The sequence below is a fragment of the Mastigoproctus giganteus genome, chromosome 9 (assembly GCF_048544385.1).
Source record: "Mastigoproctus giganteus isolate SK-2022 chromosome 9, ASM4854438v1, whole genome shotgun sequence".
NCBI classification, from domain to species: domain Eukaryota; kingdom Metazoa; phylum Arthropoda; class Arachnida; order Uropygi; family Thelyphonidae; genus Mastigoproctus; species Mastigoproctus giganteus.
In genome coordinates, this window is record NC_143583.1 from 144,971,739 (window position 1) to 144,997,422 (window position 25,684).

Genomic DNA, 25,684 nt, shown 5'->3' on the forward strand with positions numbered 1-25,684 from the left:
ACATGAATTTTTTTTGAATACCTGTTAATTATAATGAAATATGGGAGAAATTTTATCCTCATATGCCAGTTTTAGGAACTGCTGTTTGGTTGACAAGTTTCTTGCATTTGTAATCTGCAAAGGAATAGGAACCTTTTCCAGTCACATCAGCATTCTGTAGAGGAGTATCTTGATTTAAACCAGTGGCCTACTATCCAGAGAAGAGTAGTTTTTATGAAGGCTGAAGTCCACAATGTATCCTGTCCATAAAATATACAGGTAGCTTGATCCAAAATTATCACATCTTTTCCTTGACCAAGCCTGCTGTATGGGCATGGACCTTTGAGCACATGTAGTTCATTCTGGATATTTGCACAAACACCCAAAGGAACTGGATGCAAAAAATAATTTTGATATCATATACTTGGATTTCAGGAAAGCTTTTGATACTGTTGCACATGGAAGACTACTGTACAAATTGGAGCAGTATGGCATTAAGGGCAAGTTGCTACAATGGATAAAAGGATGGTTGAGTGGGAGAAGATAGAGAGTGGTGGTCAATAGGTACTGCTCTATGTGGACAAATGTTATTAGTGATGTCCCTCATGGTTTGGTGTTGGACCCATTTTTGTTTTGTATATTTATCAATAATATTGATGAAGGTATATCAAGCTTAATGTCAAAGGTTGGCAGGGTTGTTAATAACAGTAATGACAGTATGCTGCTGCAACAGGATCTGGAAAAGTTGGGTAGATGGGCTGAGAAGTGGCAACTGAAGTTTAACATTGACAAATGCAAAGTACTGCATATGGGTAGCAGTAACCCCAGAGAAATGTACCAACTATGTGGTGGTACATTTCTCATGTGGTGGTTTTACTAAGGGTAGTGGAGAATGAAAGAGACCTTGGGGTAATTGTGCAGTCAGATATGAAGTTTTCTGAGCAGTGCAGACAGGCTGCCAGATTAAGTTAGTGGGGTCTTGTCAATGATATACAGGAATTTTGCAAACAGGGATAAGGAGGTGATTATCCCCTTGTATAAGGCAATGGTCAGGCCATACCTTGAGTACTGCATACAGGTCTAGAAGCCTCATTTTAGGAAGGATGTAGAGTTGCTAGAACGAGTACACAGAAGGGCAACAAGACTGGTGAAGGAAACAAAGGGGTGCTCTTATGAAGAAAGGCTTAAGTTCTACAAATTGCAGCTTCTGGAGACTAGCGATCTGATTGAGGTGTATAAGACTTTGAATGGATTGAGCAGGCTTAATGCTGAGGGGATTCTTCCTCTTGCTCACATTACAAACCTGAGAGGGCATAGATTCAAACTGAGGAAAGACAGTTGTAGAATAGATGTGTGGAAGTTTGCCTTTAGCCAGCAGGTGGTTAATTGCTGGAACAAACTTCCATCTGTGGTTGTGGAAGTTGATAGCTTAAATAAATTCAAGACAGAACTAGACAAACATTTGGAATGAATGGATCAATGAAATGGGAAGGGTTTTTTTTTTTTTTTTTGACTGATGCTATATAAGCTTGCTTTCTTTTATCATATGCCTATACTAATGCTAATACTCTAAAGATTATGTATGCTGAATATTAGGGAAAAAAATACAAAAATATAAGACTAAAATTGAAGTTTCTTATTGGAAAGCATTAAAACAAGTTAAATTAAATATGCCAAAAATGCACTTATACTTCTGCTACCCACAGTCACCAATCAAGAGCATATTAGCTAGAAGTGTTGATCACTCCAGACATATTGATCACAGACTGTGCTTGATCACTACTCTGGATCCAGCATCCATCTAAACTATACCTAGTAGATCAAAGTAATAATTCGCCATTCAAATTCCATGTCAAATAGCAGAGAAATCGCAAAAATCAAATCCTGTTGAGGTGATACAATCACACTCATAAAGCATGGATACAAATGATGCAACCTGTCAAGAAGAATTGCTTGAAATACATGTAGATGATATGGAAGATAGCAACAACTTAGGATGCCCCACTTTGCCCAGAAAAGAAAAACCAAAACTTTACCATTATAAATGTTTGTGGAGGAGTAGCCATACTTTTGGACTCAAGTGACCGTTCAATGCTGATGTGATTCTTCCTCTTGCTCAGAATAATTGCCTGAGAAGGCATAAATTCAAATTGAGGAAAGACAGTTGTAGGAGAGATGTGCAGAAGTTTGCCTTTAGCCAGCAGGTGGTTGATTGCTGGAACAAACTTCTAGCTGTCATTGTAGAAGTTGATAGCTTCAATAGATTCAAGACAGAACTAGACAAACATTTGGAGTGAGTGGACGGGTGAAATGAGAAGGTTTTTTTTTTGTTGTTGACTGATGCTATATAACCTTGCTTAAGAGCATTAACATGCTTTTGTTAATGCTAACATCTAGGACCATTCTGATGCAAGTCCCTGTGAGATGAATAGGATTCAGTACCACAGAATGGTATTACAAAGAATATCCAAACTGTCTGCAAAATTAATCATGCTTACTCTCTTGCATAGGACACTTGGATATTTAAGTATTAATGCTAAATAGTCAGTACTTTGCATCAATAGCACTTTATTTTTGAATAAATGAATACTTTTGTTATACTTTGAATTATATTGCACTACTTCTAAACCAGTCATTATCTCTTGCCTAGACAAGACAAGAAAAGAAAGATATGCTGCCTGCAATGTGTATACCTCACCTCTCAAACAAAAATTATCCAAGTCCATAACATGGCATGTCACATATACAGTAGGCCGGCCTGTACTGCATTATCTCGTGTTACATATCTAAATTTCAACACAGTGCGCTATATCAGTGTTTCTTAACTGTTGTTCTGTGAATACTTATCACTTGAGATTCTGTGCTGAGGAATAAGGCCTGACATAGCTGAGTGGTCAAGAGTGAGAGTGTATAGCACACGTTCCTTGAGTGGACTGGGGTTCAATCCCGTGACTACTAAATATGATAAATATTTGTATTGATGATTTATTGTAAACTTTACTGACTTGGTTGTCGTTCTGGAGTATAAACAGAAAAAATAAATTTTTGCATAATTTACAAGTATTATCTGTGTAAATATGAGTAAGATCTTATTTGGTTCATTTTCCAGACATTTTTTTGTTAATGTAATATTTATATACAGTAAAATGTAAAAAAAAAGTATACATATTTGTTCTGGTGTTATGCTTAAATTAGGGAATACTTTGTGGTTCTCCACAGATGTTAAGAAACATCGCTCTATATTATGGGAGCCTCAATGCCAATGACATGCTAATATTATTAAGGAATACCAAGTAATTATCAAAGCTATTAAAAGATGACTATTAACCATATTATGGAAATTTCTGCCACTTGCCATTTGGGTTGGTACTAATTGGCACCTTATCAGTGAGTAGTCAAGTAGTTGAGGCTCTTGATATAGATTTATGAAGTTATGATTTGAGACACAACACATTAATGCTTTTTTACTTTGTTTTTTTTCACTTAATGGAGTGTACCATGCTAGTTGGGTTGCATCGACAATCTAACTGGCATGGTACTTTCCATCACTGAATACTTTAACCTAGCAAGGAAGTAATAAATTTTCACAGAACCATATGTCAGGAACTGCAACAGTAGGATCAGTGAGTCCAACATATGTCAATTTGTAAACCCCATCATTCCAGAACTTGAAACAGTAATCATTGATGCCAGCATAATTATTGAAATGTTGAAAATGATGACAGAATGAATGGATGGTAAGGTAATGTTCATTATGAATAAATGTGACAGAATCCTGATAGAAGCCTCCATACTCTGTTGAATATGGATGGCTATTCAGTATGGTTAATTGAGATTAATGATGAGACTTGTATCAACAATGGGGAGGACTATGTTAGACTTATCTATATTCGGTGCTCATTCTTTACTCTTTTTGGCTAGGCAGTATATATGCACTGCTGATATTAATAAAAATAAATATCAGTCAGAAAGTGTGTATTAATTTTTTATAAAAAGTATATTTACACTGTAACTCTATAAAAGTACTTATTTTCTTATTTTATGTAAGTATTTTATTTTTTATTTAAACACAAATGAAGGAGCATCATCAGCCACTTGGAAAATTACTCTAATAGCTGATAGCTTTGAAGAAGCCTTAACTGAACAATTTTACTTGAAACTATCTGATCCGATTAATGCTGTCCTTGATGCCCAGAACATTATGCTTATATATATTAAGGATAAAAGGAAAGGTATGCTTTTGGTTTTGTTTTCTTACTTTGTCATCCTGATGTATCTGTGTACATAAAAAAAAAAAAAAGAGATAATTCAAGAAATAAATGACTTTTTTTATTGTTTCTTGATTAAAAACTTATTTTTATTAATGTAAATCATAAAAGTATTAAATTGCTTAACAATTGTTTAAATTTATAAAATTTAATTTAACCCATTTTGCAGTTATAGATCTGATCAGTAATGAAATAAATATCTTTTGAACAGAGCTTATTGTATTAGAATACAATTCAGTTTTACATTTTCATATTAACTATTTCATCAATAAAGAAAATATCAATTAAAAATTTCTTAGTATTGGAATTGCGTTTTGCTTTACTATTATTAATTATGGATAATTCTCAAGAATAATTTCTGTAGTCATTTGGGAGTATTTTTAAGAATTTTTTCCGTAATTTAAAAAAAAGGCATAGTTATCTACATAGAAATACACTGAGTGTTAGAATGTACTGATGCAAGAAGCTCTAAGAAAATTATGTTTTTCAGCATAATTTTATCTTTAAAACAATATGAAATTATGCAAAATAGTAATAAAACATACAAAATATATAAAAAAAGTTAGCCTTATCAAAATCTGAAGGAATTTGACTGTCAGATTCCAAGTCGAGACATTTATGTTAAGCTTCAGAGCTCAGCCTCAGCTTTTGTATTTTTATCCAGAGCTCTCTGGGGAACCCTCTATCAGTTTTGCACTGTGCAACCAAAAATGCCAGTTTGTCACCTCTTTTCACAGTTCACCTGTTTTGCTTTGTAATATGAATTACACAATATTGGCATTGTGAAATTCTTGATGGCATATGTAGCATATTAGCTACTACTTTATCCAGATTGGAGCCAAAACAATATATCTTTCACTACAGGATTTATTGATTTTATCATTTAGAGTTTACTGAAAACCATTTTCTATACTCTGCCAGTTCTGCAATTTATATTTCCAGAAGTATTTAGTAGAGGCATACGATGCAAGAAAGCAAGCTTATGCAGCATCAGCCAAAAAAACCCCTCCAATTTTACCCCTCTATTCGTTCCAAATGCCTGTCTAGCTCAGTCTTAAATTTATTTAGGCTATCAACTTCCACAACAAAAGAAGGAAGTCTGTTCTGCCAATCAACCACCTGCTGGCTAAAGGCAAACTTCAGCACATCTATTCTACAACTGTCTTTCTTCAATTTGAATCTATACCCCCCCTCAGGGTCTTAATCTGAGCAAAAACCACTTTGCTTATTGGAGGCTTGAAGTGGTTAAACCCATGTTTAGTCTCTAGAGCAAAGTTTCTGGCATCCCCCCCCCATTTCTCCTTCAACCCATGCACGGTACTAAATAATATAGGTTTTGATACCTTTCGTGTTTGGGGTTTTCATAAAAAAAAAAAAAGAGGAAGAATCCCATTAGCATTCAGCTTGCTCAACCCATTCAAGGCCTTATACACCTCAATCAGATCACCTCACAGATGTCTACTCTCCAGGTGCTGCAATTCACAGAACTTAAGCCTTTCTTGGTAAGAGCACCCCTTTGTGTTCCCCCTTCTTTGTACTCATTCTAGCAACTCTACATCCTTCCTAAAATGAGGCCTCCAGACCTGTACACAGTACTCTAGGTGTGGCCAGACCATTGCCTTGTATGACGGGATAATCACCTCCCTGTCCCTGCTAGCAAAATTCCTATATATCATTGACAAGACTCCATGAATTGCCTGGGCAGCCCATCTGCACTGCTCAGCAGACTTTATATTTGACTGCACAATTACCCCCAGGTCTTTTTCACTTTCCACTTCCCTGAGTGTAGTACCACACAGTTGGTATGGTTCTCTTGGTTTATTCCTACTCTTATGCAGTACTTTGCATTTGTCAATGTTAAACTTAAATTGCCATTTTCAGCCCATTTGCCCAACTTGTCTAGATCCAGTTGGAGTAGCATACTGTCATTATTGTTATTAACAACCCTGCCAACCTTTGTATCATCTGCAAACTTTGACACTAAGCCTGATATACCTTCATCAATATCATTGATAAATATACAAAACAACAGTGGACCCAACACCAAACCCTGAGGGACACCACTAATAACATTAGTCCACATAGAGCAGTATCCATTGATCACCACTCTCTCTCTCTCACTGTCGTCTCCCACTCAACCATCCATTATCCATTGTAGCAACTTACCCTTACAACTTACCCTTAATGCCATACCTCTCCAAATTGTACAGCAATTACCATACATTACTATAACTAAAGTGTTGAATTAAGTTTCTTAAATTTATCCATCTCTAAAAATGCATTCATATTCATGTTCTACACTTTCTGCATAATGAATTTCTTTTAAAATTTTATCTTTTTTTTTTCTTCTTTTCTTTTCCTTGCTTTATTATTTATTAATAAATAAAAAATCTACTCAAAATGCGTATTGATTCACATATATGAAAATGGATACATATTTTTATAAAACATTTAGTAATATATAGCCTTATTTTTGAAAATTCAGACTCCTTGAGGTCCTTACAGACATTGTCTCAGATATGCCAGACAAGCTGTACTTGCTACCTGGGAGTCTAAAACGCTGATGGAACTGATATTCGGGTGACACTCAAGTCAAGTGGACCCAATTTCGGCGAATTCCGGACGGTCTGTGGCAGCCAAATCCTCTGCTTGCACCTTCATGATGGTGGGACTGTTAGTAATCCTGGATATAACCTCCATGCACAAGTACATGGTGGGTGACCACCCAGGTGTGAACCAACGTAAGCAGGGGTTGAGGTGTGGCGCCCACACCACATGGAGGAACACAGCGCCCTCTATGTTACCAGGCAGTACTAGGTGGTAGATGACTCTCATCAACCGGTGAAATACCACCACTTTGCTTATTGAAGTGGTGGAACCCATGTTTAGTCTCTAGAGCTAAGTTCCGGTCAACCCTTCCCTATCTCTTCCATCATACAGTATGATTGATGACTTTTGAGGTTATGATGAACATCGTGGCAAGATCCAATATTCCTTACATTTCGAGGGTACAGCTCTAAAATGGTGTTCGCAGGCCGGCCGCTAGTTAGTACTGGACCGAACCTATTGGTAACTCTCTAGGAGGCTTCCGGATCAGCTAGTGTATAATCTTGCTACCTCTACTCTGCCAGATAGTGACTGGAGGGAGTCCGAGTAGTGTGTATGCGGGGAGAATTGTCGAGGCCACATTATGTCAAGGATCTGGGTATATTCTTACCACGTGTACGCCATATCCAAAAATTTCATTACTTCATACAGCATGTCCCACCCACCCACTTTTTCTTACTATTGAATACACATGAATTGTCAAACTAATAGAGCAAGCTTATCTGCGAAAATATCTAAACCTCCCAAGCACTTCCTAATTCATTTCACAAATATACGTGGTCTCAATTCTAATCTCAACGATGTCCATTTCCACTTGCAGTCTGCCAAACCCCATGTACTTTTTCTGACAGAATCTCAGTTATCAGTTGATTCAACTACTGCTCATCTCAGATGTCCAAATTATTTGCTGTATGATTCCTTTTGCCTCAAATGTGGTACTTGTGTATATGTCCGTTCTGATATTTCCTGTCAGAGACTTGGAAATTTGGAATCTCCTCTCTTTGATCTTCTCTGGCTTAAAATCTCTCTACCTCATTGTGTCAAATTCATCTGTTGTCTCTACCGTTCTCCCAATTCCACTAATCACTTGGAGCTCTTTGACTTCCTCTCTTTGCAACATGACTTTCTCCAGTCCAACTTTCCTAACAGTGAAGTAATTTTCCTTAGTGATTTTAATGGTCACAACTCCAGCTGGCAAAACCGACCCAGCATCGAGATGCTGAGGCTTTTGCAATTACTAATGACCTAGCACACATTGTTCATTTACCTACAAGAATACAGGACAAGCCTAATCATACAGCCAATACGCTTGATCTTTTTCTCGCAAACAACCCTTCTAAGGTCGAAGTGAGAGGTCCTTTAGGCACTTCAGATCACAACTTGGTGATTGTTTCTTCTCCAATGGAACCTTTATCTCATGGCTATTCCCAACCTGGTGTTGTTTGGCATTACAAGAATGCAAAATGGGATGACCTGCGAGACTTCTTTTCTTCTTTTCCTTGGTCGGATTACTGTTTCAAAACTTCTGATGTCAACGTTTGCTCAGATCGTGTCAGTGAAATTATTCTTGCAGGAATGGAATCCTTTATCCCACACTCCACTTTAAAATCTCGTCCTTTATCTAAACCTTGGTTTTCCAATAAATGTGCTAAGGCTGTTCAAGAGAAGAATGTTGCATATATATCGTAATTGGCTTGTTTCAAATTCTTCAGTTTCATTTTCTGCCTACACCAAAGCTCGCAACAATTGTAAAGCAGTTATTAATCAGTCCAAACTAGAGTTTGAACAGGCTAAGAGTAGAAAACTTGCTTCTTGCCCTAATGGTAGCCGAGCATTCTGGTCTCTTGCCAAAGCTATTGGCCGCAACTTTTGCCCATCTCTGCTCCCACCAGATGGTGGGAGCAGAGATGTCCAAACCAGATGGTTCTATGGTCACTTCAGCCAAGGATAAAGCTGACCTGCTAGCATCCCATTTTTCTTCAGCTCATGTATTAATGACCTTGGTAAGACACCTCCCACCATTCCCAACACACTCAATTCAATGCCTCCTGTGGTCTTCCGTCAAAAGGATATCAGAAGGATTTTGATGAATCTTGATGCTAAGAAAGCTCCAGGTCCTGATGGTATTTCTCCACTTATTCTCAAAACCTGTGCTCCTGAACTTACTGGCGCCTCCGTAGCCAGGTGGGAAGGAGCAGCAGTGCGTAGCACACGCTTCTTGATTAGACCGGGGTTCGAGCCCGTCACCACCAAATACGGAGGATGCGGAAAGGTCAGGGAATGACCACTGCATATCCCGGAGCAATATGGCCTTAGTTGCTAATGCTCCTAAAATCCAAATAACTAACTAACTAACTAACCTGAACTTACTCCTATTCTTTGCCGCCTTTTTTCACTTTCTTATTCCAAAGGTGCTTTTCCTTCTGCTTGGAAATTTGCTCATATCCCGCCAGTTCCTGTTTTTTGTTTTGTTTTTTTGGTAGTTGTTGGCGCATAGGCTTCTGTGGCCATATTGCACCTCCCAAGGTTTTTGCAGTACTTTGATCCAAGCCCGAGGCGGGAATCGAACCCGCGACCTTTGGGTTGCCGGGCAGGTACTTTACCCACTCGGCTAGCCCGGTCGGCCTAGCCAGTTCCTAAAAAGGGTGACAAATCCCTCCCATCCAATTATCATCCCATTGTAATTACTTCTACTCTTTCTAAAGTAATGCAGAAATCAATTAACCGCCAACTCTTAAACTACCTAGAAACCTTCCGTCTGATCAACGATCGCCAGTATGGATTCCGTCAGTATCGATCCACTGGTGATATTCTGGCTTATGTTACCCAGTTATGGACTAATTCAATGGAAAGGTTCGGTGAAACACAAGTAGTTCCTCTTGACATTTCAAAGGCGTTTGATAGTGTTTGGCATAAAGGTCTTCTAAACAAGCTTTCATCTTATGGTTTGCCAACTGTTTTTAGTAATTGGTTATCCAGTTTTCTCTCTGATCGCTCACTGAGGGTGATGGTAGATGGCTCTCTGTCTTCTAACTTCTCCACTAATGCTGGTGTCCCCCAAGGTTCAGTTCTTTCCCCCACTCTTTTCCTCTTGTATATTAATGACCTTCTTCCATTGACTGGAAATCTTATCCATAGTTTTGCCGAATGATAGCACATTGCATTCCACTTTCCATTTTGAGAAAACTTGTCCTGCTCAATTCAGCTTCAACTTCTCGAAAATCTGCTACCCATTCCTTAAATTCCGATCTTCAGGTAATTCTCCAGTGGGGCAAAGACAACTTAGTTGCTTTCAACCCTTCTAAAACTCAGTCTTGTCTTATATCTCACAAAAATGATTCTTCTGCTCCTATGCTTATCTTTAGTGACACTCCGATTTCTAGGCAAAATGATATATCTGTTGTGGGGATTACCCTGACTTCTAATCTCTCTTGGCACAAGCACATTACAAATATTGCTTCCTCTGCATCTAAAAAACTTGGTTTTGTCTTTCGCTCTCAGCGTTACTTTTCTTCCAAACAGCTGCTCACTCTGTATAAATCGCAAATCCGCCCTGCCGTGGAATATTGTTTCCACATCTGGGGTGGTGCCCCCAAAACCTCTCTCAGGCTTCTTGATTCCATTCAGAAGAGGGCAGTTAGGTTAATTAATGACGCATCTCTAACAGAGTCTCTCCACTCGCTTTCTCATAGACGTACTGTTTCTGCTGCATGCCTCTTCTACAGATACTTCCATGGGCACTGTTCTTCTGAATTGGCTTCTATTATTCCCGCTCTCTCTTTCAAAACAGTCCAAACACGTGCCGCCACCAGCCAACATCCATTTACTGTCCAACTTCAAACCCACAGAACCAACTTTTCATCTTCCTCATTTATTCATTCAACTGCCGTTTTCTGGAACAACCTTCCTTCATACGTATTTCCTGAAAATTACAATCTACAGAAGTTCAAGTCCAATGTCAACAAATATCTTCTTTCGTCTTCTCAACCTCAAACTCAAGCACGTTACTAAGTACTATAGGTTCTCATACCTCTCATGTTTGGGGTTCATATATATATAAAAAAAAAAAAAAAAAACTCCACAATATAACTAACTTTATAATTGAATTGAATAATTATCATACAATTTTTGCACTCTCACTCAAAATATTTATTTATCTAGGAGCTCACAGAAACCTGTCTGCATTCTTTGAAAATTATAAATTTATAAAAATTTATAATTTTTATAAATTTTATGCTGACAAAGAAAAATTTTATAATGGAATTGTCAAGGACTACATATCAACAGATGAACTCTGTGACCTGACCTGATCTGCCATTTTGATTCAGCAGGAATTTGCATACAAGAAACATACTTTAGAATTGTACTCTAAGAATAATAGAATTCCTTGATAAAGAATTATACATTATACAGATGTTGTTCCTAATATTACAGTGCATTAGCTTCTTAGACTGTATTGTGCCTATACAAGTGTCTGTGTTCATGGGCCAATTTATATGTTATGTGAACAGATAAATCTGCAGTATCTAATGGGGTGGGCACACTCTCCCTCTGCCTGAAATTGGCTAACTACAGCTTCTATTGAAGAAACCTTTAAAATTCCTTCAGTCTAATAAGATTTGAATCCAGACCTCTCCAAATGAGTGACAAGTGGTAAAATCACTATACTATCACAGAAGACCTATACAGACATGACAAGAATTTAGTGCCTGTGATACATGGAGAATCTCTCTTAGCAAGCTTTAGGTCTCCATCTAGATGTGTTAGGACAGCAACAGAAGCTGTTGCTCTTCTAAGTGTCAACAGAACACTTAGTTCTGTTGAAACTTAGTTCCTATTAGTTTGATAGATGATGTTAATGGAAACTTCCTTTGAAGACAGATAAAAGAAAGCAGTTAATTAGATTACTAAAGGTGAATCTAGATGAACATTCAAAATTCCATGTGTACCACGTGACATTTTACACTATGGAGCATCGCAGTGGACAGCATTAATTTTAGTATGTGGGTTGAATGCTGCATATAAAAATAAAATAATTTTCTGTTTATACTCTGGCATGGCCAAATGGCATCAGCAGAATTACTGTACCCTTGTTTGATTTGAACACTTAGCTACAGACACTCTGCCTGCATGCATCGATACAATTTTGAATCTAGGTGAATGATCAGTGTGCTTTATTGTCCCAGTAATATACTGTCCTTGATTGAATGCTGTTATGTTGCTATATCAACTCAGTGTAATGTTTTACACTGAAAAATGTATTAGTGAAATTTAAAAACAGTCAGCATTGTACAACACAAACCTTTGAGAATGCAGTAATTGTGATTTAAAAACAGCTTTAGAACAAGAGATTAGGTTGGCTATATGTGAAAACTGGGATGATTTACAAGTGGTAAAAAAGTAATTTTTTGTGCACAAAAAATCAGTGTGGTTTTTCAACAAAATAGACCTACATTAGATTTGATGACTAAGTTGGAATAAAAAGTTAGAAATGGATTTGTCACAAATGAACATCTGCTTATAGTAAGTTCAGATTTGGATAAAGGCTTTTGACACCATGTAGTCATTTGGTATTCTATGGGATTTTCTCATTTTTGGACTGCAAAGCAAGTGTCCCTTACTTATTCAAAGTTTCTTACGTGTCCCTTACTTATTCAAAGTTTCTTACAGGACAGAATCTTTTAGATTTATTTTTTAAATGTCCTCCCTTCCTCTCTCTCTCTCTCAAATGCAAGTAACAGGAGGAAGGCATTGTCGGGGGTCTACATCATTAAGTGCCACAGTGTTTTCAATGAGCATCACGACTGCACATGATATTCCCAACACAGTGGAAATTTATCAGTACATTGACTTCATGATCTCACATCAAGCTAAAAATATTAGTTCCATAAAGAGATAGTCACAGGTTTAAATTAACAAAATGAGCTGTGGAATGTCCTAAAATGATAATCATTTATTAGCCCAGAAATCTGTGTTCACTTTTGTAAAAAACATCTCAACAAAAAACAAAAACTTGTAAAAAAGTGAGCCAAGTTCTTTCACAAGCTTTGCAAAAATCTCCACCACGAAAAGGTTTGAGATCAAACAGTGATGCCAAGTTCATCATAATCATCATAAAAGGGTGGTTGAGTGAGAGAAGACAGAGAGTGGTAATCAGTGGATGCTGCTCTTCATGGATGAATATTATTAGTGGAGTCTCCCAGAGTTCGATGTTGGGCCCACTGTTGTTTTGAATATTTATCAAGGATATTGATGAAGGTATATCAGGCTTAATGTCGAAGTTTGCAGATGATACAAAGGTTGGCAGGGTTGTTAATGACATTAATGGCGGTGTGCTACTGCAACAGGATCTAGAAAATTTGGGCAGATGGGCTGAGAAGTGGCAACTGAAGTTTAACATTGACAAATGCAAAGTACTGCATATGGGTAGAAGTAACCCCAGAGAAACGTACTAACTGTGTGGTACTACACTTAGCATGGTAGAAAATGAAAAAGATCTGGGAGTAATTGTGCAGTCAGATATGAAGTGTTCTGAGCAATGCAGACAGGCTGCCAGAGCAGGTCACTGGGTATTGTCAATGATATACAGGAATTTTGCTAGTAGGGAAAAAGAGGCGATTATCCTTTTGTATAAAGCAATGGTCAGGCCATGCCTTGAATACTGTGTACAGGTCTGGAGGCTTCATTTTAGAAAGGATGTAGAGTTGCTTGATCGTGTACGGTAACAAGATTGGTGAGGGAAACGGAGGAGTCCTCTTACTAAGAAAGGTTTAAGTTCTTTAAATTTCAGTGGCCGAAGACTAGGCACCTGCAAGGTAATCTGATTGAGGTGTATAAGGCCTTGAATGGGTTGAGCACACTGAATTCTGATGGGATTCTTCTGCTTGTTCAGATTATGAACCTTGAGGGGGCATAAATTCAAATTGAGGAAAGACAGTTGTAAAATAGATGTGCGGAAATTTGCCTTTAGCCAAGCAGGTGGTTAATTGCTGGAACAAACTTCCATCTGTGGTTGTGGAAGTTGATAGCTTAAATAAATTCAAGCAGGAACTGGACAAACTTTTAGAGGGAATGGATGTGTGAAATTGTTTTTTTTTTTTTTTTTTTTTTTCCCTGATGCTACATAAGCTCATACGCTTGCTTTCTTGCATTACATGCCTCCATTATTATTATGACTACTACTATATCTCAGACATGAAAAGTACTGATATCAAAAAGTTTTGCCAAGTTCAGCCATGAAAAGCATTGAGATGAAAAAGTTATGCAAAGTTTTCTGTTGGCTAACCAGATTAAAAGTTTGTCATAACTTTATGGATTCACCACCTTAGGAACCTGGAATGAATTGCAATTTAAATAATATGGTGAATCCAGTAAGTATATGACAAACTTTTAATCTGGTTAGCCAACAACAAACTGTGAATAATTTTTTCATCTCAATGCTTTTCATGGCTGAGCCTATAATGAACTTGGCATCACTGTTTGATCTCAAACCTTGTTGCGCTGGAGATTTTTGCAAAGCTTGTGAAAGAACTTGGCTCACTTTTTTACAAGGTTTTGTTTTTTGTTGAGGTATGAAATCTTTTTGCAGTGTTATTGATTTGTAATAATAAACATTTTTATTATTACATTCAAGCCAATTATTAATTTGATACCCCACACAGGTATTGGTATTTCTGGCCATATTGCACGTATCAATGGGATGGAGGTTACACATGGTGACTGTAAGAACAATCAGCAACAATCATATAGTTGTATCTATTTGAGAAAGAGGGAAATTTGCATCATTACCCCAGGGGCTCACATCTGGTGAGTATGGGCTTGGCACACCCAGGGTCCTGAGCTGCTGGATATCATCATTAATCTCTTTCTTGGTAATTCCTTTCTGACTCTTGTGTTCTCTCTCTCTCTCTCTCTCTCTCTCTCAGGGTAATGCAGAATTTTTTTTTTTTGGCTGGTGCAGCATAAGCCTCAGGCTTCCTTGCACCATATGGCTAATAATAATAATATGATATGACGACGTGCCAAAGGTTCTTAAAGGTTTCGTATAAAACTGAATGAGGCCTTTTAAGCATGAGTATATAATGTACATTTAACAAGAATATGCTTCATTGTGAGCAGAGAGTTGCAGTGTGTACACTGTGGAGGATCATTTCCTGTGAGAAGAAAAAGATGAGTGGACTGTGACCAATTCTTGTCCTGGCTAGGATGACTTCATCCATTCTGTTTACATGGAAACTGGAATCTCATAACTGTAGTTCAAGTTTTATTTGAAAGAGCTCGTTATACATTTGAGCTTGCCATGGAAGCATCCATTATTCCTTACATATACATCTTATATTGGTTCTGTAGTCAATATATGGAACAATAATATGATCATGCTTTGTTGGATGAATGTTTGGCTGCATAATTCATGATTTCATTCCCTGATATTCCAGTGTGGCCTGGGGTCCAGCAAAGGATGACTACTTGCTGGTGTTCCTGGATATGCATCAGCTTAATTTTTATTTTTATTAAAGGATGAGTTGGTGAAGTGGAATTTTGTAAGGCTAAAAGTGCACTCTGCGAGACTGTAATTATTAAACTTTTTTGGATGGACAGATGGAGCATATTTTCTAGGGCAAGCTTGATGGAACATAACCAAGCTGGATAACTGCTGCATTCTGTAGGAAGTGATACAGAGATGGTGTTATAAGGGAAGACAGCTCTAGCACTGACTCCATTCTCAGACCTTGGTCCATCAGTGTATAATTTTGTAAAATTTGGATAATTTTGTGTGTGAGCAGTATGGCTTTGTTGCATGTTGATATTTTCAAGGGAATGTTTTCCCCAGTTTAGGAATAATTGCCACAGGATGGTTCAATAAAGGACCTGGAGGATCTGAACTGTTTGGATCTTTAAGGGCTTTTTCAAGATGTATATTCCAATTTTGTGATAATTCCTGCAATCTGATACCAGTCAGCTGAACTGCCCTGGTTTTATTTCTAAAGTACATCGTGAACTGTGGCTCCTTAAGTATTGGCCTAATTGGGTGGGTAGTTAGGCAGGCTTTGAATTTTGACTGCATAGTTCAGAAGGTTTTTTTTTTTTTTTTTGGTAATGCTGAGTAACATCTTTCTCCTAGGTTGAGGGGAAGGGTTGTTAATGACAGTAATGGCAGAGTGCTATTGCAACAGGATCTAGAAAATTTGGGTAGATGGGCTGAGAAGTGACAACTGAAGTTTAACATTGACAAATGCAAATTACTGCATATGGGTAGAAGTAACTCCAGAGAAATGTACCAACTGTGTGGTACTACACTTAAGGTGGTAGAAAATGAAAAAGACCTGGGAGTAATTGTGTAGTCAGATATGAAGTTTTCTGAGCAATGCAGACAGGCTGCCAGGGCAGGTCATGGGGTTTTGTCAGTGATATATAGGAATTTTGCTATCAGGGAAAAGGAGGTGATTGTCCCTCTGTATAAGGCAATGGATAGATCCTATCCACCCCAGGTGCCTTTCTTATGTTTAATTTCAACAGTTTCTCCTCCACTTTGCTCTCAGTTATTACAAAATCATTTAACTCCCTGTTAGAGTTTGATAAATATCTGGCCTTCTCCTCCTTGAATAACTCCTCATGTATGAATGTGGGTGCAAAATACTCATTTTGCTTGGCAGCTATCTGGGAATGATCATCTACAGTCAAACCATTGATATCAAATGGACCAATCTGATTCATCCCCTTCCTTTTAGAGTTTATATAAGTAAAGAAACCTTTGCTGTTTTTCTTTGCATCCTTTGCCAAAGATTTCTAATAATCTGCCTTTGCTTGCCTAATCTACTTTGTGACTTGATTACAGACTAGCTTATAGGCTTTTGTGTCACATGATAATTATAATCTGCCATAGGCTTTTGTGTCACATGATAATTTATATGCATCCCATGCATTTTTTTTCTCTACCACAAGTCTCATTAGTTCATCTGACATCCATTTGGGCCTAAACCTGGAACAGTATTTCTTAGTTGGAACAAAAAGCCTAGTAGCTTCCAAGATTACTTCCTTGAATGCTTCCCATTTAGAATTTCCTTTTTGGTAACATCATTAGTTGGTCCCGCTGTATGGAATTTAAAAAATCTCTGAGACTACTGTAGTTACCTTTACGAAAGTAAAAACCCTTCCCTTTACCCCTCATGGTAATTATATCTTTAAGTAAATCCCACATCAGTAAACTGTGATCACTGCCACCTAGTGGTTCCTTTATCTGTAAATTCTTAATGCATGATTAATCACTGCTGATAATCAGATCAAGAGTGTTACTCCCTTTGGTTTCCTCTCTACCATGCTGCTTTAGAAAACAATCATCCAATAAATTCACAAAACCTTGCTAGTGTGCGAGTGACCAAACCACAAATTCCAGTCAATATCTGGGAAGTTAAAATCCCCTATTATAAGACACTGATTTACTGGCCCATTCTCTGATGAGTTCATTGTACTAATCAGATTCATAATCCTATAACAAACTCCTAGCCTCACTTTTGCTTTCCCAGTGCTTATGCCACACCAAACTGACTGAACATTGCACTGTCCATCTATGTAAACTGGATGCACTGCCTTAGATTTTATGTTTCTTAACTAACAGCATAACCCCCTCTCCTTTCCAATCCTTTCTGTACACATTGTACTCCTCAAATTCCAATTCTGCATTCCTTATATCTGTGTGACACCACGTCTCTGATATCCCAACAATATCCACCTTTGATGGCTTGACCAGCACTTCAGATTTATGAAATTTATTTACTATATGGGTACTATACTTACTATTACTATACTGTGTGTTTGCAAGGGACTCATGAATCTATGAGTATAGCTACCCCTCTGTGAGCAATATTTGTAACAGAAATATTTGTCTTGTCAAAAGCGAGTATAATTTTTTATGGAGAGAGTGATACCTGAGGTGTTAAAATGTCTCCTGTAAGCAGATTCAAATTAGATTATGATGCTTAATTATCTCATGGATGTCATCAATATTGCTGTGAAAGCCTCTGCATTTCCACTGGACAATGTTTTTCATTGTTTGGATTTAAACAGAGAGGCCGACTGTGTCTGCTTTTTTTGAAGTCTGTTTGAGGCAGTAAATTTTCATTTTATCTCTCTTTGGAAAAACAGGTCTTGTATCTATTTCATCTTCTGGGTGGATCTCCAGAATGGTTTTGGTTTCTTCTTGACTGGAAATTTCATTCGTATCCATAAGGAAGGTGTCAGTATGCTGTTTGCTAAGGGGATCTGAGTTCTCTGCCTTGGACAGGTTTTACAGGAGTTATATGGGCAGCAGGTTGTTTTGTGACTGGTATATTGTTAGATCTATTTGAAGTCTGTTGCTTTGAGGACGTGCACTAGAAATGGTACGACTGAGAACCACTAATGAATAGTCTAAATACAGTCAAACCAAGCAGAGCCACTGCAAAAAACTTTCATTCTACTCCACAGGCTTCCACGAACTCAGTGTGGGCTAGGGCAAAGCTAAGAATTATGCAAATAAATGGACAGAGATCATGAACCGTCTCTGACGAAATTCGTGTCTCTGCTGAGGACCATGAGATCGATGTTATCGCCATCCAGGAACCCTACACTGCTAGAATACAATCTGGACCATCAACGAGGATTATGGGCTTTCCTATCACCGCCAGAGTCATTCAGCCTGTCCCAGAGGACCCAAAATCCTGCATTGTCATCTTCAACCATGAACTGGACATCTTGGTCGTACATGGGCTCTGTAACAAATTTGCTACCTGTGTTCATATCATTAGGCCAGTACTGACCTTTTATCTTATTTCACTGTACTGCCCACCATCTGCAGACTTCAATGACTCATTGAATTACCTAGAATTTGCACTCAATTTCCTTGAAAACAAGTCAGTCCTTCTTGTTTCGGACGTCAATGCCAAATCCCATTTCTGGCACAGCAACACCACGGACCTTCGAGGAACAATGCTAGAGGATTTCATTGTCTCCCACAAACTCATAGTCCATAATCAGCCAAACCAGCACACCACGTACAGCAGCTCCACAGGGGAATCTAATATTGATGTCACTGTCACCACCAACAATTTAGGCCCGTATATCCATGACTCTGCCAACCCGCACTGGACCAGCGTGGCAGATTATGGTCCATTTCCCTCAGCATGATTTGTTGAGGAGGCTTTCATCCTGCAGTGGGTTGATAATGGCTGCACTTTACTTTTATCCATGACTGGCAGACTATACCAGATTGGACCCTTAGCGATCATAGAGTTATCACATTCGACCTAACCCCAAACGTAACTAACACATCTAGGATGCCCAGACCACCTGCATTAGTGCAGTTCTCCATCAAGAGCATCGACTGGTCCTTGTTTGATGACTCTGTAATCAAAGACTTTACTCCACATGAACCAAACTACCTGAACTCCTGCACAGCCACTGAAATAGCAGACATGATGCAGCAAGTGTTGTTGAAGGCCTCCTACAGGTCGGCTAGGAAAAAATCTATCCGTCCCACTGCCTGCTCTTGGTGGTGTCAAGAGCTTACTGCACTCCGCAGAGAGGTCCATCGTGCCCGTCGACTTTATCAACGCCACCGCGACTGGCCTCCCTGTGAAGTAGCTAGATTCCACAGCAATTATATTGCTAAAAAGAACGAATATACCAAAGCCATAGCTGCCCAGAAGAAAACCACCTGGTCGGAGTTTGTCCGAGACTCAGGGAATTCCAACCCCTGGGGACTTCTATACAAAATAGCCAGGGAAAAGACTTTCAGGCCTGAAATCTTTGGCACTGTAACTACTGGGAACACCGAGACTTCTAACTGGACCGACTCCGTCAACTCCACACTTGACAGACTGTTTCCTGAAGATAATCTAGCAGATGATCTACCTGAGCACAGAGCAATACGATTAGCTAATCAAACCTATGCTTCTGAGGAAGAAACCAATCCCTTTACAATGGAAGAGCTCACAGCCGTCCTCAACAGGATCAATCCTCAAAAATGTCCAGGAATGGACCTCATTGAGTATGTCTTTGTCCTTCGTTTGTACAAGCTTAGACCCCTATATCTCCAATTGCTCTACAACAAATGTCTTCTTGAGGGAGTTTTTCCGAAGGCATGGAAAGTGGCCCTGCTGCGACTCATAAGGAAGCCCGGAAAACCCCCAGGAGATCCGCGCTCCCTTAGACCAATTGCACTCTTGGCAAATCTAGGCAAAGTTCTAGAAAGGCTCATGGCTCTCCGAATCACACAACTGTTCCAGGAAAAGAACCTATTCTCCCCAGCGCAGTATGGCTTCACACCAGGGCGATCTGCAGAAGAGGCGCTGTTTGACTTCGTCCTCCATATTGAAAACTCCTCATCTAAATTTGAACTGGCCATCTTGGTGGATTTTGAAGGTGCCTTCGACACTGTCTGGTGGGACAGTGCATTGGCATGCCTCCGCCTAGCCAACTGTACCTCCCATCTCTACAAGCTCTTCCAGAACTATTTCACAGAGCGCACTATCGTGGTTAAATCCAATCTTCTGCAGATAACTAGACCAACCACTCGGGGGTGCCCACAGGGTTCTGTCTTGGGGCCCTTTGTGTGGAACATGGTCCTGCACAGCTGGCTTTCTAAAACCTTTGAAGGATGCAAAATTGTGGCGTTTGCAGATGACCTGACTATGGTTGTTTCTGGGAAATCACGCTCCGACCTTGAAAACAAAACAAATATTATCCTAGCAGATCTCTACTCCTGGACAGTTCTCAACAAGCTTAAAATCAGTACCAGCAAAACAAAAATGATGCTTTTAAAATCAAAGCTTGACCTATGCCGCCCACCACAAATCAAGATCTCCGGAAAACAGCTTCCTATTGTGACACAGGCTAAAGTCCTAGGGGTGGTCATCGACCATAAGCTGAGCTTCCTTCCACATCTACAATACCTAGGAGTCAAAACGAAAAGATTTTCAGCTGCAATCATGAGGATCTCCAGGAGCAACTGGGGATCCTCATGATCTCCAACAAAACACTCTCTCTGTATTATAAAGCTGTTTTCATCCCCATTGTGACCTACGCAGCAGGAGTGTGGTTTCACCGGGTTCAACGAGTACATATGAAAGTCAAGGTCAACTCCATTCAACGTGCTATGCTCTTGGCCACGCACAGATTATGCCGAACAGTGTCCACAGCTGCCATCCAGGTGATAGCTGGAACTCTGCCACTTGATCTATTTGTTATCTTCAGAGGGCTTAAACTTCAGAATTAAAAAGAAAATACCAACGAAGATACAGGGCCTAGAATTAAATCTCAATGCTGACCCCAAAGCAGAAAGAGCTCGCTGTTATAAGGAACTCGTCAACATTTGGCAGTCTAGATGGAACACCTCACACACAGGCTCCGTTACCAGAAAATTCCTCCCTGATGTCACTTTCACAACCCTGAAAACGGTAAAGACCTGGCTTTCCCTCACCTTGGAATCCTCCTACTTGGTTACCGGACATGGGTCCCTCAATGAAAAGTTGCATCTACTGGGTTTGCTACCAACAGATCGCTGTTTCTGCGGCAGTTCAGAGAATTGGAAACATCTTCTTTTCGAATGCAGGTTGTACGATGACTTAAGAAGGACCTTGCTGCAAGCTGTGCCAGGTATCTCAGAACAGCAACCAGAGCATCTACTCCAAACACCTGACAATCTAAAGGCATTCCAATCCTATGCATCCGAAGTCTTTGAGCGCAGGAAGCAGAGCTACAGAGTTGTTACTGCACCTAACAATACCTCTTCAGTGACTTAAAGAGTTCTATATTCGCATTGCACATCTTCTTTTTTTTTTTTTTCTTGTTCTCCACGTACTGTCTGGAGTTCCCACTCTAGTGCAGTCAGTTTATTTATTTATTCATTCATTTTCATTTCATTTCATTCATTTATTTATTTTATTTTATTTATTTTTCTTTTTTTTCTAAATCAAATTACTCTTTTCTTTATTCTTATTAAATTATTATTTTCTTACTATTTAATTTGTTCTCCACGCGCTCTGCCCTGAGTTTCCACTCTAGCGCAGCCAATTTATTTACTTATTTCATTTTTTTTTTTTTTTTCACGCGCTCTGCTTCGAGTTCCCACTCTAGTGCAGCCAATTTATTTATTTATTTTATTATTTTTATTACTATTTTTATTTTATTTTATTTTATTATTTGTATTCCTATTTTTTTTTTTTTTTTTTTTTTTCACGCGCTCTGCCTTGAGTTCCCACTCTAGTGCAGCCAATTTATTCGCATTGTTTTTTTTTTTTCCTCTTTTTCTTATTATTATTTCTTTTTCTATTTACTTTTTATCATTATTATTTAATATATACATATATTTTATTAATCAATTTATTATTACTATTTTTTTTTCCCTAACTGCACCACGGGTGGTTTTTTTTTTTTTTTTTTGGCTCTTCTGTCTTTATCTCCTCCCTCTGGAATGGGCTCCCAGAGGAATCTGATCCACCTTCTGGGTGGGTCAGAGTCTCTTTTGAGACAGTACGTGGTTTTTCTGGGACTGGCCCACCTTCCCGTGGTGTGGACGAGTACCCAGAATCATCTGTCCAGGTGACTGATGCTTCTGGGTAGCCAAGAGGCCAGAACATAACAACAGAACACACACATAAAACACACAAACGTACGTCACACACATATCTGGCCCATTTGTAGTGATACTGCTCTTCACAGAGACATGAGGCGGAGTTGAACAAACGTTCTAGGTGCCGCCCTTACATATACACATGTCCACATGAGGACTGAGGTATAGAAGAGAGCAAAGACTGAGCCCATTCAGAAAGAGATGTTTGGTGGAATTAATGTATCAGTCTGAACTGATATTGAATGAAATTTCTGAGAGGTTTCAGCATACATATGTCTTGGTATCTGTTATCATAATTGCTTTCTTGCTTCTTCTTGATTAGACCGGGGTTCGAGCCCGTCACCACCAAATACGGAGGATGTGGAAAGGTCAGGGAATGACCACCGCATATCCCGGAGCAATATGGCCTTAGTTGCTAATGCTCCTAAAAACCAAATAACAAATAACAAGCTTTCTTGCTTCTGAAAATGAGGCTTTCTTTTCTGTCTTGTATTTCTGGATTTTTTTAAATATTTCCACTGTTCACAAGCTTTAGAGAAGGCTGGATGGCCTTTACAATTGGGGCAAATTGAAGACTAGGATTTACAGTCAGCTTGGGCACGCTCTTTCGATCCACAGTTAGAGCATACTGCATCATTTTGACAGACTGTTTGAGAGTATCTGAATTTCTAACACTTATAACATCTTATTGGGGTTGGAATATACGGGAGAATGCAGCAGTTCAAATACTGGCTTTCACTGATGAAGGTAGGTTTGAGGAACTAAGTGTCAGTATGATGCTTCTTGTTGGAATAAGCTCACCATCTTTCTTCAGTATAATCCTCTTTACTTGTGTGACCTTCTGCTCCCACAATTCCTGGACAATTTCCTCCTCTGAGATATTCAATAAGTCTCATTCTGAGGTTACACCTTTGGAGGTGATGTACATAGCATGTGGCGACACCCTAACTGGAACTCTACCGAATGTGGTAAGTTTGAAAAGGGACTCAGAGCGTTTGGAGCTGGTGGTTTCAACCAGTAGGTCACTAGATTTAAGTTGATGCACCATTCTCAGGGAACCTGCTACATTTTCCAGACATTTCTTTATAAGAAATGCCAATAAATTGCCTATACCCTGATTCATTAAGGAATGCAGGATCAGGAAACTTGGATGTTCTATTCTGAACGTATTTCTCTTCAGTCTCTTTCGATTAGTGGTGTCATCATTGGGTTGGCGCAAATGCACTGAATATGTATTTGCTGTCTGAATTGGGGGAAAGTTGTCGTAGTCCATATTTTGCTCCTTTTGGCCCTGGATGGAATTGCTTGGCCATGGAACACTTGGCACTCAGGGCCTTATCGATAACATAATTTTACTCTAAGACTTTCTACAGACTGGTTAGTCTGACTTCAGTGGTAGGAAAAATCTTAGAGGCAGTGATTAAGAGTGAAATCCAAGAACATTCAGATAGATATGACATTCTGAAGGACACAATTCTGGCTTTATTAAGGGTAAATCATGCTTAACTAACTTAGTAAGCTACTTTGACACAGTTACACCTGCGCTGGATTTAGAGAATAATTTTGATATAGTTTTTGATATAGTTTATAAGGAGTGTTCAAAGAATTTGACTCAGTCCCTCTTGAGAGGTTACTGTACAAGCTTGAACAGGTTGGGATCACTGGTAAGATTCTATCTAAGATGGATTGCTGGGTGCTGCAGGGAAGAAGGCAGAGGGATGTGATTAATGGATATTCTTCAGATTGGAGTAAAGTCAGGAGTGGGGTCCCTCAAGGATCGGGGCGCTTCCACAGCCAGGAGCAGCAGTGCGTAACACATGCTTCTTGATTAGACCGGGGTTCGAGCCCATGACCACCAAATACAGAAGATGCGGAAAGGTCAGGGAATGACCATGGCATATCCCTGGAGCAATATGGCCTTAGTTGCTAATGCTCCTAAAAAAAAAATAAATAAAAAAAAACAAAAAACCAATCAAGGATCGGTTCTTGGACCACTGTTGTTTCTCATTTTCATAAATGACATTGATGAAGGGACAGAAGGCATGATGTCAAAATTTGCAGACAAAGTAAAAATTTTTGTAGAGTTGATAATAATCAGTGCCAAGCAGCACTCCATCAGGACGACTTGAACAGACTTCAGAGATGTTCTGAGAAGTGGCAGCTATGTTTTAATGCAGCAAAATGCAAAATTTTACACTTGGGGAATAGCAACCCCAAAATAAATTAAACACTTGGTTGGGTTGAATTAAAAACAGTAGAGGAAGAAAGGGATCTGGTAGTTGTAATATGGACAGATATAAAGTTTTTCTGAGCAGTGTAATCAGGCAGCCAGGAAAGCCCACGATGTCCTATCAATGATTTATTGAGAAATTGTAAGACCCACATCTGGAATTTTGCAAATATGTTGACCACATCTGAAAAAAGACATTGAGCTTCTTGAAAGGGTCCAAAGACTGGCAACTCAAATGGTGAGATTAGTAAAAGGATGACCGTACAAGGAAAGGCTCTGATTATGTAGGCTACAGAGCTTGGCAACCAGGCACCTCAGAGGCAGCTCTGAGGTGCCTGGTTGCAGCTCTGTAGCCCACATAATCAGAGTCTTTAAGTAGGCACCTAAGGTTTATAAGGCTCTTAAGAGGGATTACTAAAATGACTGAAGGTGGAATTCTCCCTCTTCTAATGAATTCCAGAACTAGGAGTCATAAATTCAAATAAAGGGGCTTGAGGTTTAGATTAGATTGTAGGAAGTTTTCTTTTAGCCAGTAAGTTTTTAATAGCTGGAACAAGTTGCTCTCGCAGGTAGGTGAGGCTGGCAGTTTGAATAAATTCAAAAGTCAACTGGATATGTATATGTGTGAGGAGGGAAGCATATAATTTCTGTCTTCTTATCTACTTGGTTTGGTTTTTTTTTTTTTTTTGTCAGGTGCAAAAGACTAGTTTTTCTTGCACTATATGGCAAATGCTATTACTATTACTATTTATCAAAATTTAAGGAGGAGTGAATAAATTGCTAAATGAAATGAGGTACGATGACATTGGTTGCTGTATTTTACTTTTTAATTAATTATTATTATTATTTATTATTTTTTTTTTGGCTGATGCTGCATAACTTGCTTCCTAACATAATTTTGCCAATTCTAATAGCAATTTCTAGAATCTGCCTCTTTAACTGGGGCTGCAGGTAGCTGATCTCAAGTGGAGGGAGTATGGTTTTCCTCCCCAT

General features: G+C 38.8%; 1 protein-coding gene across 1 annotated transcript in view; it reads left to right on the forward strand.

Annotated features, from left to right (window-relative positions):
• LOC150080793 (FRAS1-related extracellular matrix protein 1-like) overlaps nt 1-25,684 on the forward strand; it is a 90,628-nt gene that overhangs the window by 29,420 nt on the left and 35,524 nt on the right. Inside the window, exon 4 of the mRNA XM_090380823.1 lies at nt 4,059-4,211. Coding sequence (XP_090236949.1) covers nt 4,059-4,211 — 153 coding nt within the window. The remainder of the gene's footprint in view (nt 1-4,058; nt 4,212-25,684) is intronic.